The sequence below is a fragment of the Octopus bimaculoides genome, chromosome 2, assembly GCF_046866305.1.
Source record: "Octopus bimaculoides isolate indiv1 chromosome 2, ASM4686630v1, whole genome shotgun sequence".
In the NCBI taxonomy this organism is placed as follows: Eukaryota; Metazoa; Mollusca; class Cephalopoda; order Octopoda; family Octopodidae; genus Octopus; species Octopus bimaculoides.
Window position 1 is genome coordinate 36,208,182 of NC_142929.1, and position 17,594 is coordinate 36,225,775.

The 17,594-nt window shown below is 34.7% G+C and overlaps 1 protein-coding gene and 1 non-coding gene across 4 annotated transcripts in view; one reads left to right on the forward strand and one right to left on the reverse strand.

Moving 5' to 3' along the window:
* Positions 1-41: 41 nt before the first annotated feature.
* Positions 42-17,594, reverse strand: part of LOC106884364 (pre-mRNA-splicing factor SYF2) — a 26,112-nt gene continuing 8,559 nt past the window's right edge. The window contains exons 1-7 of one of the 3 annotated variants that reach the window (XM_014935719.3): positions 12,635-12,721; positions 9,945-10,034; positions 7,566-7,691; positions 5,194-5,311; positions 3,560-3,650; positions 2,254-2,352; positions 42-1,137 (exon numbers count right to left, since the gene is read on the reverse strand). In XM_014935719.3, the coding sequence (XP_014791205.1) occupies positions 972-1,137; positions 2,254-2,352; positions 3,560-3,650; positions 5,194-5,311; positions 7,566-7,691; positions 9,945-10,034; positions 12,635-12,661 (717 nt within the window). In that variant the 5' untranslated portion in view covers positions 12,662-12,721 and the 3' untranslated portion in view covers positions 42-971. Of the gene's footprint in view, positions 1,138-2,253; positions 2,353-3,559; positions 3,651-5,193; positions 5,312-7,565; positions 7,692-9,944; positions 10,035-11,398; positions 12,722-17,594 lie in introns of those variants that run through there. The other 2 variants (XM_089343034.1, XM_089343028.1) reach the window with 2 other exon arrangements.
* Trnag-gcc (transfer RNA glycine (anticodon GCC)) lies at positions 12,952-13,022 on the forward strand. The gene has a single exon. It is a non-coding gene; the product is annotated as a tRNA-Gly (tRNA).

A 17,594-nucleotide genomic window follows, 5' to 3' on the forward strand; every position in this document is an offset into this window, starting at 1 on the left:
TCAATAGTGAAGAAAAATAATCAGAAATATCTAAGACAGGGTGTCAGAAGGAAGTGAAAAGATACACATTTCCATTTAATATCAATATATTCTTATAAACCAGATACAGTTTTTCTTTTTCTTTGGAATAATTTTATTGGGCAACAAACCATTAGGACAGAGTTGCACTGTACGTTATTGTAGCTGTTTAACTCCAGGTCAGCTCTCATTGAGCAGACCTATGATCACAGGCATTCTAATCATGACCATTCTGCTGTTTTGGAAGTATATAGGATCACACTGACTAATGTGACCTTCCTTCTGTAAGATGGTAGGTTTGGTTTCAAGGAATTTGGCTGCTATTTTGAGCAGGTTGAACAACTGCATAGAGGCTGCTTTGTTGGCTCAGTAGAGTTTCCAGGTTCTATTTACTTGGTATCAGGAAAAGAGAACAGTGACACCAATATGCCAGAATAACTGAGAAATGACAAATAGTTTGTGGATTTACAGACCTAAGATCAAATCTCACATGATAATGAATCTATCCAAGATATCTAATGGAATCTGATGAATCAAATTTTGTTTATACTTACTTCCATTTCCCTAAGCCAGCATAAACTGGATAGTTTTCTTTGTTTCATTATTTTTTGGGGGGTTTTTTTTGTTTTTTTGTTTTTTTGTTTTCTTTTGTATTTTTGCAAAGTTTCTTTAACCTGATGGAAACTGTATATCTGCTACAACTAAAAAATTACATGTACATAAAATCTCATCAATACTTTTATTAAATTATACTTCCTTTCATTATTTACAGTGGTTCGCTTTCTAACACTTCCAATCTATCTAATTACACAGGATGAAATATTTTGTTAAATTATGATAAATGCATCATCAATAGAACTATACATAATCAACAACCAGCTTTCGAGAAAAACCACCTGCAGCATTACGACTGGAAACCAAGGCATAGAGAACCAGCACAAGCTAATGGAATATCAAACAGCAGTACCACGTTCCAAATTCTGTTTAATCTCGGCTGTATATTTCCCATAGAAACGTTCCAACTTTTTGTTGAATTTCATATTTCTCTCATTGATGTAGTCAATATCAGCAGCCTCATCGTAAGGTCTTCTTCGGCTGTATTTTTCTCTTTTGTTGATCCTGAAATGCAACAAAAAGGCAAACCAGAATAAAACTATGTGTATACTGAACTTTCATTGTATTACAATATCTTTCTTATCTGTACTTTTAAATGTTCATTTTCTTAATCTAGGGTTACTAATGAAAGAGTTTACAGCTCATGTCTTGTCACAAACATTATGCTACATTCTTAAGCAAAACACTTAAATCTCAAATTCCCAATCCATTCGCAGCAATGAGTAACATGAATAGCACTGCTCACTACTATAAGCAGTTGGTTGTATCACTGCATGAATGAAGAATATTTCATTAGATTCAAGTACTAAATTTAAATCCTTCTATGAATGTCCACCAAGTTGGCTTGCTTTAACGCTTTAGCATTCAGATTATTCTGTCGACCGTAATGCTTATTTATTCACATTATTTTGTATTAATTGTGCATTATCTCATAACTTTTAATGATGTGATTGTTTATTTTCAGAATGACATTTTAGGATATGAGAGGTTAGACCTGGCTGGTTTGAACATAACACAGGTTGAATATTTGGACTGGATATGGCCGATTTACATGCTAAAGGGTTAAATACATTAACTGAAGACCAAATTTTAAAACAATGCTACTATGATACTAAAATCTATAAAACTCATACATATATTTCTTGCCATTATGAACTCCTTCACACCTGTTCTTAATCAATGAACTTAGTCCCAATTTTAGATTGTACATCCAGCAGAGAAAACACATATCATTAAGCAGTGACATGCACCAACTCCATGTATAATTGGAGCCTCTTATAAAAAAAAAGAGGCTCTGAAAAATGGAAAAGATTTTTACAATCATTTTTCCTCCTGAACCATACGTTATTACTGTTTCCATATTCACAGCAATGATCAAACAAATACCAGAAATATTTTCCAACTTGGATAGAATGATGTTTTTCCTGTCACTAGATGTGGAAGTTAACATTCACTCTGTTTGCTGTTTTTCAAAACTTACACTGCACATATTCTTTTGTTTAATGTTCATTTTTGCCAAACTAGTGTAACTAGGATGGTAATCAATTTTGAGGTAGGACTCCACATCAACCCCATGCTAACATAACAAAAAGTTATAAAAATGCTAAGAAATCAACTTACTGCTTCTCCAAATCATTTACCATTCTATCGACGGCTTTGTCAGAGTCAGTGTGTTGCTGCAATCCTAAAGTGTTAGCATCAGGAAAAAACTCTTCCCCTCTTTTTTCAAGAAAATACAAAAAAAAAGAGAAAAAAGAGAAACAATCAAAAATAATATTGTAAAAAAAATAACAAATCTCACTAAAACAAAGAAAGTAAAAAGAGGTATAGAGTAAAAGATGAAGGTAGATATAAAAGTATATAAAGAGGTAGGGATAGGAATAACGATTTGTGATGGTAATATAGTTATTAAAGACAGAGGCAGGGATAGAGTTAGACAGAGGTAGGTATAGAGAAAGTGATACAGACAGCAATAGAAATAGACATAGAAACGTAAATATAGGGAGATAAAGAGGTAGAAGAAATAAAGAAGGGATAAAAGTGAGGACAGAGGGACACATGCAAAGAAAATACATGAGACAAAAGGAAAATTCATCATTACATTTCTTCATGAACATAACTATCAACATGTCAAATTAAAAACTGATCATTTCTTTCATTCAGCAATTGTGTAGGTAGGTGCCTGGCTTAGTGGTCAGAGTATTGGACTCATCACCATAAGATTGTGGTTTCAGTTCTTGGACCTGGTGGTGCATTGTATTCTTGAGCAAAACACTTCATTTCACATTGCTCCAGTCCACTCAGCTGGCAAAAATGAGTAATCCTGCAATGGACTGGCATCTCACCCAGTGGGGAGTACATACACCAGAAAATCCAGGAAACAAGGACTCAAGAAGAATCTTTATCCTTTTATTTCACAAAGCAATTAGCTAAATTTTATAAGAGTGAAGTATGTTCAATTGAATTACTACTCATACATATTATCTTTTATTTTCCTCATGTGAGTGAAAATTCATTGGTGAGCAATTTCAAATTTAGTGTCAGACAAAACCTGTGGACAAGAAGTTTCCGTCCTTGCTTGCAGTCTCACAAACAAGATGGACTCATTTGGACAATGTAGTAATAGAGTCATAGCTATACAAACAGATAGGACGGTTGCATTCAAAATGCTATATGTCTGTAGGATCACACTGATCTAGAGTTAAACAACTATACTGAATAAACACATACTATAAACACAACAGGTTTCTCTACAATTTCCAATTTCCATCATGAGGCTCTGACTGGCCTGAGGTTACAGTAGAAGACTATTGTCCTAGGTGGCACAGAGTGAGACAGAACTTGAGATCATGTGGTAACAAAGCAAACCCCACATCTATACAGCCACACCTGCCCTAAATCAGCAAATGAAATTTAAAAGTCTTACTTTTTTTCCATCTGCTTAAAATAAGAATCCATGTCTGGCTTAATCTGTTTAGTGTTCTTTTGATACTGACGAAATGTAGCAGCTTCATAATCTGGAAGTAATAAAGAATTGAATAAACAAAAATCCATCCCATTTCTACCTCAGCTTTATTCATATACTAGCTGGTGTACCCAGTAATTCCCGGGGGGATAAAGATGTTCTATTGAAACGCTTTATTACTCTGATATAAGAAAGCAATTTCGTTATAACTGCCACAAAAGCTGTATTTTCCGTCATGAAAAAATACAAAAACTGTCAGCTAGAAGAGGGAGAGATTGTATGTATATCAATATAAGAATGAAGTGTTTGAAGAAAGTGCAATAATAACGTTCACACTCACTGATGGTCACTCTCAGTAACTACCTTTAGTTTACAGAGTTCTTGTTTTTATAACTATCGAAAAGCAACCAGAAAGATAGACATATTGTTGACAACAAATGATTTTGTTGGAGGTCTGTTATCTCCATTCCAGCCCCTTGTGGCCTAGAAGAGGTTAGAAGGGGCAAGTGGCAAAGTCATTATTCTGCTTAGTGAAGGCATCTGGGAAATGTATAACTGCTGTCATTCACAGAAAAACTATTGTTTTACCATGAGAAAAGTGCTGTTGAAGTGTTAAGTGAAATTTGGCAATCGAGGATCGAACCCACGCTATGCCTGCATGAAGCCACTACAAATACGTTGTGGAATAAAAAAATTATTTACACTCATGGAAAAAGTCTAACTGTAAAAATGCAGAATTATCAGAGTAATGGGCATTCAAAAAAGGATGTATGTATAGAAATGTATGAAGTCTTTAATGTTTAAGATTCAAATTATGGAAGTGCAATAATAATGTTTAGCAGTTCAAAACTGTGAGTAGTGAAATGCAGAATTAGGTTGGCTGATCATGAGAATCAAATACTGATCGCTTCGTTAAAAACTGCAGGTGGTATGGGTTATTTCCATTGGGTTGTTTAAATAAAATATTAGTAATATGAAGTAGATAGAAGGATCTATTGGAGGGGCCCTATTATCGATATTTTTCAACAATCTAAGTATGTCACAAGGTTTCCAGACATGAGTTCTACTCATGTGTCAAAGTATAAAAGTGATATTGTCTGCAAAAATTAGAAATTGGACACACAAAATATCAATATTCAAAGTAATCAAACATAAACAATAAAATGGGTTATTTCCCTTGAGTCTTTAAAAAAAATATTGTGTAGGTACTATGGGTTACTTCCCTTGGATGTTAAAAAAATAGTCATATGAGGTAGATATAAAGTCCCTTTCAGGTACCATATTACCGATTTTTTCAACAATCTAAGTATGTCACAGGGTTTCCAGACATAAGTTCTACTCACATGTCAAGTTTCATCAAAATCAATAAAACGGTGTAGGAGGAGTTAGCTAACAACGCCACAAATAAACACACACCGATTTTCCACATATGTAGTAGATAAACAGCTATAAAGATACAAAAAAATTACAGGATGGTCATGTCTGGAATGCTTTTCACTTCACAATCAAGTTTGACCTGAGGCTAAATAACGCCAACAACCATAATGTCTTACCATATCCGAGGTGTCTTACCATATCCCAAATAGAAAACTTACCAGAGAAACCAGGATCAGGATTCTTCTTTTTTTTCTTGCGTTCCCATTTCTCAGCATCTACAGCACTAATATCAAGCAACTTCACTTGATCGTAGTCTTCTCCTTTCTCATTGCATTCCTATTTAGACAGAAAAATATACATGAAAATAATTAACTGAAATCTAACAAGACCTTAATTTTTGAAGGAGGGTATAGCTAATTAGATTGACCCCACTTCATGATGAGTACTTTATTTTAATAGCCCTGAAGGACAAAAGGCAATACCAAACTTGGATGCAGTTGAACTTAGAATGTAGACGATTGTAACTAATTACTACAAGGTATTTTTGTCAACTGTCACTTAATGGATTTATCAATCACCAAATTATCAAGAACAGAATTAACCAATCTTTTCTGAAAGCATCAATAATGTTTACTATTATTGCAAATGGAGAGTTTAACTATATTATCTATTCCAATTATGTTTTTAAAGAGATAAAATAAAGAGAAAGCACAGCACTACAAATGCAGAAGTTACTGAAATTTAATTTATTTTATATATTAACAGACCAGACATGTGGCTGGTGCAAGGTCCCAGATAGAGTGAAGGGGATGTGGTAGTGAAATGACAAGGCACATCAGTGCTTCTTAAAGAAGGTGGTACTACCTATTAGGTGTTTGTGTGGAATTTTATATGGGTACTAGAGATAAAAGGGGGCAGTGAAAGGTGATAGAATATCTATATAGTCTTCTTCTTAGTCTTTGTCTATTTAAATATTATCTTTAAATATTTTTAATGCATAGATGCAATAAACACAAGAAATGAACAGAAAACTGATTCTGCCAAATTCCAGGGGAGATACTTAGAAATAATTGATAGCTTCTGTTATTTGGATAACCAAACCAGCAGTGTAGGTGGATGCTCCAAGAGTGTAGCTGCTAGAATAAGAATTGGCTGGGCTAAAGTTCAGAGAGCTTCTACCTTTGTTGGTAACAAAGGGCCACTCCTTCCGAGTGAAAGCAGATTGTATAATGCCTGTATGTGGACACCTATGCTACACAGCAGTGAAACATGGGCAGTGACAGAGGACATGCAAGGGCTTGAAAGAAATGAAGTTAATATGCTTTGCTGGATGTGCAATGCCAGTGTGCATGTATGACAGAGTGTAAGCATTTCAAGAGAAAAACTGGGCATAAGAGGCATCAACTGTGATGCACAAGAGAGAAGACTGTACTGGTATGGTCATGTGATGTGTATGGACAAGGACAACTGTATAAAGAAGTGCCAATCACTAACTGTGGAGGGAACCTGGGGAAGAGATAGACTCAGGAAGACATGGTATGAAGTGGTAAAACATGATCTTCAGATGTTAGGTCTCACAGAGGCAATGGCAAATGATTGAGATCTTTGGCGGTTTGCTGTGCTTGTGAAGACTCATCAGGCCAAGTGAAATCATAGTCTTGGCCGATGCCAGTGACATGTAAAAGGCATTCACTACACTCTTGGAGTGGCTGGTATTAGGAAGGGCATCCAGTTGTAGAATTCAAGCTAAAATCAGATTGGAGCCCAGTACAGCTCTCTGGCTTGCCAGTTCCAGTCAAACTGTTGAACCCATGCCAACATGGGAAACAGATGCTAAATAACATAATATTATGATAAACTGAGCATTACCAGCAATCACAACAAAGACAATAACCTGAGTCTGGCCAAAACCACAAGTTAAAACTTGGATGAATAAATATGGTCAAGTGGTAATGCATGTTAGGTACTTCTTGTAGTACAGTGGTAGCATGGCAAGTAATTATCAGCTGAAAAGTGGTCAATAAATGAAAAGAAGAAAGAGTAGGGCTTTAAGGCCTGTATGGGTCTATCACATCAAGGACTATTTCATCTCTGGTGTTGGTGCCAAGTATTCTCAGTAAAGTGATTGGCAACAGGAAGAGCATCCAGCTATAGAAATCAAGTCAAATGACAAGCATGAGCACCAGTCCATGGGAGTGGTGGTTCTCAATAACCAATGACTTAGACTGTGATGATCCATCTAACCTATGCCAGTAGGGAAAGTGGACATAAAAATGATGATGATGATGATTATTAACAATTAATGATTACTTTTAATAAACTGAATTACTTTATTTTTTAAATTATGAGGAAACCTTAACCCTTTACCATTCAAATTACTGTCATGTTTATTTATTCACATTGATTTTGAATTAATCAGGCATTATCTCATAACTTTGAGATTTTGATGATGCTATTGTTCATTTTTAGAATGACATTCTAGGATAGATGTGAGAGGCCAGACTTGGCCACTTTGAACATAAAAGAGGTAGAATATTTGAGCTGGCAATGGCCAGTTTAAGTGATAATGGGCTAAAGTAAATTGAAATACCTTCTGCTTTTTTAATTCTTCTTCTTCCCATTCCAGCCGTTTTCGTTTTTCTTCATAATTAGCTGGAAGTCGCTTCTTACGATCTTCTTCGGCAACTTCTTGGTGATTGAGCTTCCTTGCTTCATTCTACAACAAAAATAATCACAGATTTGATATATTAACTGAATAATGACACAGCTATGCAATGACATACAAAACATTTTGTTGTCACATGTTCATTGATTACACTGTGTAACACGACTTTTCTCCTTGAGTAGTAACTGTTATTTCCAATTTGCTTACCCCTAGAAAGCATGAAAAATGGCTATTTCCTTTAAATTTTGCTTTTGTTACATTTATTCAAACCCCAAAGAATCCTTGTCAACACATGGTTATGATGCTCCCCCACTACTCCTGCTCCGAGATACACATATTGTCAGCCATTAAGGGACATGCTCAAGTGGTTACGGTCAAGCAACTGACAATCAAATCTGTGGTCCTGAGCAGAATATTTGCTATAATGACATTTCTGTTTCAGCAACTCAGTGCTGAATCTGTCTAAAATATAAATGAAAATAGGTCAGTTTCAAAAAATTGATGTCCATGTGACAAAAGCAAAGTTTGAAAGAAATAGTCGTCATTTCCTTTGATTTCTAGATAGAAGCAAATAGGAAATAAGCCAAAAATAAAACAAAGACCAAAGACAAAAAAAATTTTTTTTTTGTTACACAGTGTTATTAGAGAAATTTTAAGTAAAATTCAAACTAAAAAGTTCCATTAACTCACTGACTAACTAAAATTAGAAACTTAAAACTTCCACCCAGTAAGAAAACAATGGAATGGTAGTTGTAAATTTATTTTTTATCATTAAAGTAATACGTGTGTGTGTGTGTTGTTATATTTGGGGATGGTCAAATTTTGCCAATTAAACACACACACACTGTATGCTTGGTTTTCATTTAGAAAAAAAATAATAACAACAATAAAGCTGAAGTGAAAACCAAGCATAGAGTATATGTGTTTAATTGGCAAAATATGACCATCCCCAAATATAACAATATCTGTTTCAACACACAATTTCACATCAGGAATCTTGCAAGAAAAATACATAAACTCCAGCCTCATGAGCCTAGGCTCAATGCAGACTTCTTCTAACCCTTTATCATTCAGATTTCTCAGTCAAATGTAACATTTATTTATTCACATTGATATGAACTAGCCATGCATTACTTTATAGCTTTGTGACTTCAATAACATGATTGTTTATTTTTAGAATAATATTGTAGGATAAGTGTGATCTGGCCAATTTGAAGATAAAACAGGTAGATTGCTTTGGCCAGATATGGATGGTTTAAATGCTAAAGGGTTAGAAGTTTTCTAAATTATTCAAACTTCAGTATATAAAAAAAAAGTCACTATATATTTCTTGTGGAGGAGGGATTTAATAATTAAAAAAAGAAACCTTACAACTTGGAATGAACACTATTATAATAATATTTTAAAATCTGTTTTTAAAAGTGGTTGCTAGTTGAACCTGTTTCATTTCACACACATGCTCATACGATAAATAACAACATCTCTGTACCTATTAATCAACCTCAAAAAAACTCCATTGAGAGATATTCTTGATTATGAATTAGCCATGTATTACCATGTAGCTTTGAGATTTCAATGATGTGATTGTTTATCTTTAGAATAATGTTGTAGGATAAATGTGAGAGGCCGAATCTTATTACAAAGCAGGTGTGGTTTTATAGTAAGAAGCTTACTTCCCAACAACATGGTTCTGGGTTCAATCCCACTGCATGGCTTCTTGGGCCAACCAAAGCTTTGTGAGTGGATTCGATAGACAGAAACTGAAAGAATCCCATCATGTGTGTGTATTTATGTGTCTGTGTTTGTCTCCCGCTACCGCTTGACAACTAGTGTTGGTGTGTTTATGTCCCTGTAACTTAGCAGTTCAGTAAGAGACCAATAGAATGTCAGCCTTGACAAAAACAAAAGTAAGTACTGGGGTCAATTTATTTGACTACAAAATTCTTCAAGGCAGTGCCCCAGCATGGCTGCAGCTTAATAATTGAAACAAGTAAAAGATAAAAGATCTATGCCAGTTGCATGAAACGACAACTGGTTATTCCTTAATAAAATAATTATTGATTAATTTTTTTTACTAATCAGTGAAGTGATTGGCACTCTTTATTTACTATAACACATAACAATACATTAAAACAGGCAATATTATCACAGAAACAATATATTTATTACCCAAGCACTCAAGTATTGCAAAAACTTGCAGACCCGCACAAGTGTGACTAATGTACAGTAAGATCAAATTTTCTGAATTTAAAAACATTACAAAGTACATGGTAAGTAAAAGAAGGAACATAGAAAATACTTTACCATTCGTAACTGAAGATTTTGAAGACGTTGCGTTCTTTCCTTACGCTTCCGAGCTGCCTCTTGTTCTTCAGCAGTGAGTGCAGGCTTTTTCTATAATAATAAAAAAAGCAGGAGGTAATTATATCATCATTATGACCAATCTAATCAGTTTTAATGCCCAATTAACACTGTTTGTAAATAGTGTTAATGAGGAAGGTACAAGGCTACTTGAGTTCTATGATGCAAATGATTTTATGATCTGCAACATATCTTATGATCTTTAGAAAGCCAACCAGCCACCTATTTGCTTATCAATCTGGTGGGAATATAAGCCAGGTTGATTACCTCCTCACCAGGCAAGGAGACAGACAGGTCCTCACAAATGCGAAGTTCTTCCCAGGTGAAGAGTGTACATCCCAACAGAGGCGACTAGTTAGTGTCTTCAGAATTGGGGCTAGAGAGACTCAAAAACATAATCTACATTGGAAAAGAAGATTATGGACGCTCAAAGACCTAGCAAACCAACAAAAATTTAGAGACATTATACTGGAGGCCTCTGATGATAGAAAGGAGGAGGAGGAAGGGACATGTAGCTTAGTGGACAACTGGATGTTCCTGCAAGACAATTTACTGGGTGCTGCTGACCAAATCTGTGGTTAATACAAAGTCCCAGTCAGGCCAAGGGTGACTTGGTGATGGAACAAGGAGGTGGACAGTGCTATAAAAGCAAAGAGACAGGCCTGCAAGGACTGGGAAAACAGTGGAAGCAAAGCATTATATCAGGGAGCCAGAAGGGAGGCTAGGCAACAGATTTACATAGCAAAAGGAACAGCAGAAGGCAAGATGTTTGCCAATGTTATGCAGTATGAGGATCAGAGGCATGTGGTGTTCAGGATTGTAAAGCAGTGTATCAGAGAGAATAGAGATGTGTGAGAATGGATAATGGTATGTTTGCATATAGTGACTCGGAGAAGAAAGATAAGTGGAGATGCCATTATGAAAGATTGTTAAATGTGGAGAATGATAGGGAGAAGGAGATTTTTTTCAAATATTGAACTAATTGAGGGACCAACCATAGTAGTGTAATAGATAAGGCAATTTAGAAAATGAAGACTGGGAAAACCTCTGGACCATCAGGTATCACTGCTGAGATAATTCAAATATCAGGTAGTGTGGGATACAGCCTAGTCACTCGCATAGTTAATCAGATTATTCAGGAAAGCATCATACCCAAAGACTGGTGTAGCAGTATTATAGTCAGCTGCTGCAAGGGTAAAGGTGATGCCTTGGATAGAAACAACTACAGAGGTATCAAACTGCTGGATCAGATCATGAAAATTACAGAGAGAGTGGTATCTCAACTAATTAGGGGTAGAATTAAACTAGATGAGATGCAGTTTGGTTTTGTTCCTGGGAGACAGTTGCAAGAAAAGTATTTGGCTAAATGTAAGCTATTGTACTTAGCCTTCACTGACCTAGAGAAAGCTTTCGACAGGGTTCCCAGCTCTCTTCTTTGGTCGTCTCTAAAGAAGTTAGGAGTAGAGGAGTGGCTTGTTAGAGCAGTTCAGGCCATGTACAGTGATGTTGTCAGTAAGGTGAGAGTCGGCTTTGAATACAGTGATGAATTTAATGTACAAGTTGGAGTACACAAGGGATCAGTTCTTAGTCCACTCTTATTCATCATAGTTCTCCAGGCCATAACAGATGGATTCAAAACTGGATGCTCATGGGAACTACTATATGCTGATGATCCTGCTCTTATTGAAGAATCTGAAGCAGAACTGGAGAAGTTCCGGATTTGGATGCAAAACCTGGAATCAAAGGGCCTTAAAGTTAACAGAAATTGTCGAATAGTTTCAAGTATGATAAAGCCAATGACCTCTCGCAGTTACCACACTCAGTGAAAATTGCATCTCAACAACTGATGTTCACTTCAGAACCAGAATATGCTTTTGTCCCCAAATAGTTTGACACATAATTAACGAATATATTTTGTACTAGAGAGCTGCTCGCACGTCTAAGTTGGTGCAATCTACAAAATAAATATATCAATTCTGAATCACTTGAAAACGAAGCACCTTCACTTAATAAACAAAACAACACTCATTAAAACAGTCTAACCACTTCCTCTCTGATAAACTGTATCCATTCATTAGTTCTTGTACTATGACTACAAGGATGTAACGATATGATAATCAACTAAATAAATGGCCATCTTCGTAATTAACTATTCTTCACTCATTCATTTCTCCACAGCATCATCATCAATCAAACATCAGCGTTACTTTCGACTTAATATAACCTGTTACAAGGATCTAAACTCACTGTACTTACCAACCTTCCCTCCACTAAATACCTAGCACAGTTTTTCCACTCCAGAATCCTCCCAATGTACCTATACTCCAATTCTAAATGCGCCTGAAAATATGAGCATTGTTCCCCCATTACACACTATTCAATATACAAAAAATACATAGGCCCAGAATCGCCGATATGTTACGTATTTTTATGTAAAATATAAGAAAATAAACTGAATATTAGAAATAATGATGTTAATGGCCAGTGCCTGTCAAGTGTTGTTATTGAACTATCACTTAGAATGTAAAGGATCACAGATAACTGATATTGAAAACGTCGTTGGAGATAAGCTAACGCTAAAGACAATATAACTAGATATTATATATATAAACAAAATAGTGATGCATACTTACATTTGCTAATGACCGAGGTCTAAACATTTTGATATTGTATGAACTATCCAAATTTTCGATTCTAAGCTTAAGCAAAACCGGAAGTTCGAAGAAAAGAAGGTCGCTTATAACTTCATAAAATTCAGAGACAATATTAGAAGCGACGATATTCTATTGCACTAAATAACGTCATTATTGATTAGAATTTAGTTTAAAATTAAGACGAATATAAGCTGTTTATTATAATTTATAAAACCACTGAGATAAGTAAATTGTATATTTATTTAAAATATCAAAATATTGTTTATAGTGCTTATTATAAGCCATTGACCTTGTAAGCATCGGTGGTTCAGTGGTAGAATGCTCGCCTGCCACGCGGGCGGCCCGGGTTCGATTCCCGGCCGATGCACAGGTTTCTTTTTTTTTTTTTTATAGGCAATTTAGTTAAATTTTCATGTATGCAACTCAAAACTACTTTCAGTGACAAAAAAATCAATTTCTACTAACGATTTATCGACCAAGAGGTCAGCTTCAGTTGCTTTTAAGTGTTCCTCACCAACAAGAGCTGATCAATAAATTAGCAATGGACCTATTGATTTTATCATTACCATAAAATGTAATAACATGGTATTTGTAGGAAAAGAGGTGGACAGTGCTAAATAAAGTCAGTCTTGTACTTTCCTTAACAGATAGCTCCTACTACTAATGTTTTGTAACTCTTACCTATTAGGGTGATTGCAATTTGATTCAAATCTGGTAACAAACTATCAAATAGCTTACCAGCCAAGTACAGTGCAGGTTATACATCTCTGCAATGTGAGAAAAATAGACTGTAAAGTTGTGTTTCATATAACAATAGGGAAATTGATTTTTAAAAAGTTGTGTAATTAAAAGAAAAATTGAATGATATAATTGTAGCTCCACCTCTTCTTCTCCCTCTCCATAGTCACCACAATATGCTTGACATTTGATAACATGTAATATCTCACCTTTTTGTTTTCAGAACACTTGGGAAAGCTATACAGGAATCAACCTATCCATCACAAGTCACTCTAGTCTCAATAATAGTTTGGGCATTTATTACTATCTTTTATTTGTTTTAGTCATTGGACAGCAGCTATGATGGGGCACCATCTTGAAGGGTTTAGTTGAACAAATTGGCCCCAGTACTTAGTTTTTAAAATCTGGTACCTATATTTTGCTACTTAAAGTCTATCAGTCTCTTTTGCCAAACTGTTAGATTACAGGATGTAAGGAAACCACCTAGTACTGGTTTGCTTACATCCTGTAATCTAGCAGTGTTTCTACACTAACACAAAGACTCACACGCACACACACACACACACACACACACACACACACACACACATATTGTCCAACCCATATCAGCATGGAAAATGGACTTTAAATGGTGGTGGTGGTGGTGCTGCTGCTGCTGCTGCTGCTGATGATGATGATGATGATGATGATGATGATGATGATGATGATGCTGGTGGTGCTGGTGCTGGTATATGATGGGCTTCCATGCAACTTCTGTCTACCAAATGTACTCATAAACCATTGGTCAGCCTGGAGTTATAGTGAAAGACATTTGCCCAAGGTGCAGCACAATTGGACTGAATTTGAAACCATGTGATTGCAAAGTAAAGTTCTTAACCACATAGCCATACCAGAAACATTTTCAACATGACTTTTTAATGGAGAAAACAAGTTACAAGTATAGGATTACCTAATTTTGATTCTTGTAGCAATAAGAAGATAAGAAACTAAATTTCATATTTGGTGAAAAACTAGTCTAATGCAGATAATTTTACTGATAAAGGTTTGTGCTTAGTGCTTCTATTTAGATAAAATGCAAAGTATAGAATTTAAGTGTCCTGCCCAGATATGAACGCAATTTGTAACTGAGTAATCCACTATATCAATTACTGAATCATTTCATCTCTTCTTTCATCGACTGTAGTATATATTGAAGAAAGCAACAGGATCTTTTTTTTTATGCTTAACCTCAGTTAGCTCTGCTTAGACTTATGGCCAGTCAAACATCTGCATGTAGAACTAACTGCCACAATTACTCCTACAGGGGACCTGAGAATCTGCATATTATGAAGGAATATCATTTACCAGGAGTTACAATTTGGTGTGGTTTATTATCAAAAGGATTAATTGGATCATTATGTATAGAGAGAAGTTTATAAGCAGGACACGAGTGTACAAGTGGTTCAAACATTTCCAAGACCACTGGCAAAATGTCAACAGCGACACATGTTCTGGGAGACCTGCAACCAACAGAACTGAGGAAAACACTGCAGATGTGCATGCAGCTATTTAGAAAGACCATCAAATCACTGTGAAGGTGTTGTAGGAGGATGTGGACATTAGTTACAGTTCAGTTTGGTCCAATCTCACTGAAAATTTGGGTATGAGATATGTTTGATGGAACTGTGTCCCATTTGGTTGAACCTGCTACGAAAATCTATCATACCAAATATTCAAGGACTTTGAACATGTAGAGTTTTATTTTTAGCAAGATGGGGCAAACCCCATACTACCATAGTAATGTAAGGGCCTACCTTGATAAGATTTTGCCAAACAAGTGGACTGGATGAAGAGGATCAGCAGATTACTTTCCACATTCACTTGACTTCAGACCACTAGACATTTTTATGGAGATACTTAAACAATAAAGTTTATAGTACAAAACCACCGACTGTCAACAAACTGAGGGAAGCCATGGAATGAGAATGCATGCAAATACCAAACAAACTTTTTTTGATGTTTGTGAGTCCATTGCTCTGCATTATCAGTAGTGCCTGGGCCAAAACAGTCATTAGTTTGAAAGTAGGAGGTTAGTTTGGGTTAGTCCACATTACTCTATAAGGAGCATAGGGCCAGTTTCCTGGTTTCTCAGGCATATATATTCCATCCTGGATGGGCTGCTGGTCCATCACAAGATTACTCACTTTTACCAGCTGAGGGGAATGGAGCAATATGAAATGAAGCGCTTTGCTCAAGAACACAATACATTGCCTAGTCTAGGAATCAAAACCATCAACTTACAACCATGAGTCTAACACCCTAAACACTAGGCCATGTGCCTCCACTTGAAAACAGGAAATTTTGCCTATAGATTCTCTTAAATTTTGAAAATGAAATGTATCTATATAAATACTAACTTTATAATCATTCAAAGTGTGCATACATTTTGGCAGGGTCACCCTGTATATTACATATAGCAAAACAGTTACATTTTTTTGTAAATGTCTACTCAGTATTCAGCTAACTAAACAACCTATTAGTTTTCCTAAAAGAAAAATAGACATAGACAAAGTATCGCACAGCTCAGCTAACTAAACATGTCAGTATTTTCATGAAAGCACCATGACAGTTAATTGCTTTCAATGTAAATGTCAAGGAGACAGAAGGCAGATGGAGAGACATTGTTAATTTTATTAGTAAATAATATTAAGATTAATTCCCAGAATTTGATAAAAGTAATCTTAGTGTTCCATATAAATTTATTAGATAAATATTTTGTTGTTGATAAAACTTGAACTTTCAATCAGTTTTTTTTTTTTTTTTTTCTAATCAACAGATTTATATTCAGAAACTAAAGAAAAGACAAAAATAAATAAACACATAGCAGATTTACAAAGAGTGTGGTAGTTTGTCACCCTTAATATTTTCTTTGAGTTATATGTATTAAGAAGAAAGTATTTCGAAAGAAGTAAGCAGAAATGATGAGAAAGCAATACAGCTACCTCTGTAGGGAAACATACCATTTTATAATTATTTAAAAATTGCTATCCTACTCATCTGTGTAAAACTGTGCCAAGTAATTAACCTTCTTTAGACAAATGAATAAAACAAATTTCTGAAAACACATTTTGTCTAAAAGCAATAGAATACAGGTAAAAAAAATATCAAAATGAAGTGTTTTTATTTTGAAGGAATTTTTATAAGGAAAAGAAACATTGTTATTGAAAAAAATTCATCTTTATTTCTATTATGATACAAATCTATATTCAATTTCTTCTTTCAACAATCCCTATATTATCCCTCATTTATATACATTCTTTTATTTTTTTACTTGTTTCAGTCATGTGACTACGGTTAAGCTGGTGCACTGCTTTGAAGGGGTTTAGTCAAACAAATCAACACTAGGACTTTTCTTTTTTTTTTTAAGCCTGGTTCTTACTTTATCAGTCTCTTTTGCCAAACTGCTAGGTTACAGGGGTACAAATACACCAACACCGGTTGTCAAGCAGTAGAAGTGAGGACAAATACAGACACAAAAACACACATACATACATACGCATATATAAACACTTTGATCAGATCTTCTTTCAGTTTCCATCTACCAAATCACTCACAAGGCTTTGGTCAGCTCAAAGCTATAGTAGAAGACACTTGCCCAAAACTGAACCCGAAACCATGTGGTTGGGAAGCAAGCTTCTTACTACACAGTCACACCTGCACCTATGATATATATGTATATGCATTCATATAGATATTTTTATTTACACCTATAAATATTTACTGCAATATTAATCCATTGTATCAAACTAGCTTTCATTCATATTATGTGTGGAGTTCACAGTGTCAAATTATTCTCTACTCTGATTATATAATATATGTATGTATGTATGTATGTATGCATGTGTGTGTATGTGTGTGTGTGTGTGCGTGTTGTGTTTGTATGGGTACAAATATAATATATATATATATATATCTATATATATATATATATATATATATATATATATATATATATATCTATATATATATATATATATCTATATATATATATATATATATATATATATATATATCTATATATATATATCTATATATATATATATATATATATCTATATATATATATATATATATATATATCTATATATATATATATATATATATATATATATATATATATAGATATATATATAGATATATATATAGATATATATATAGATATA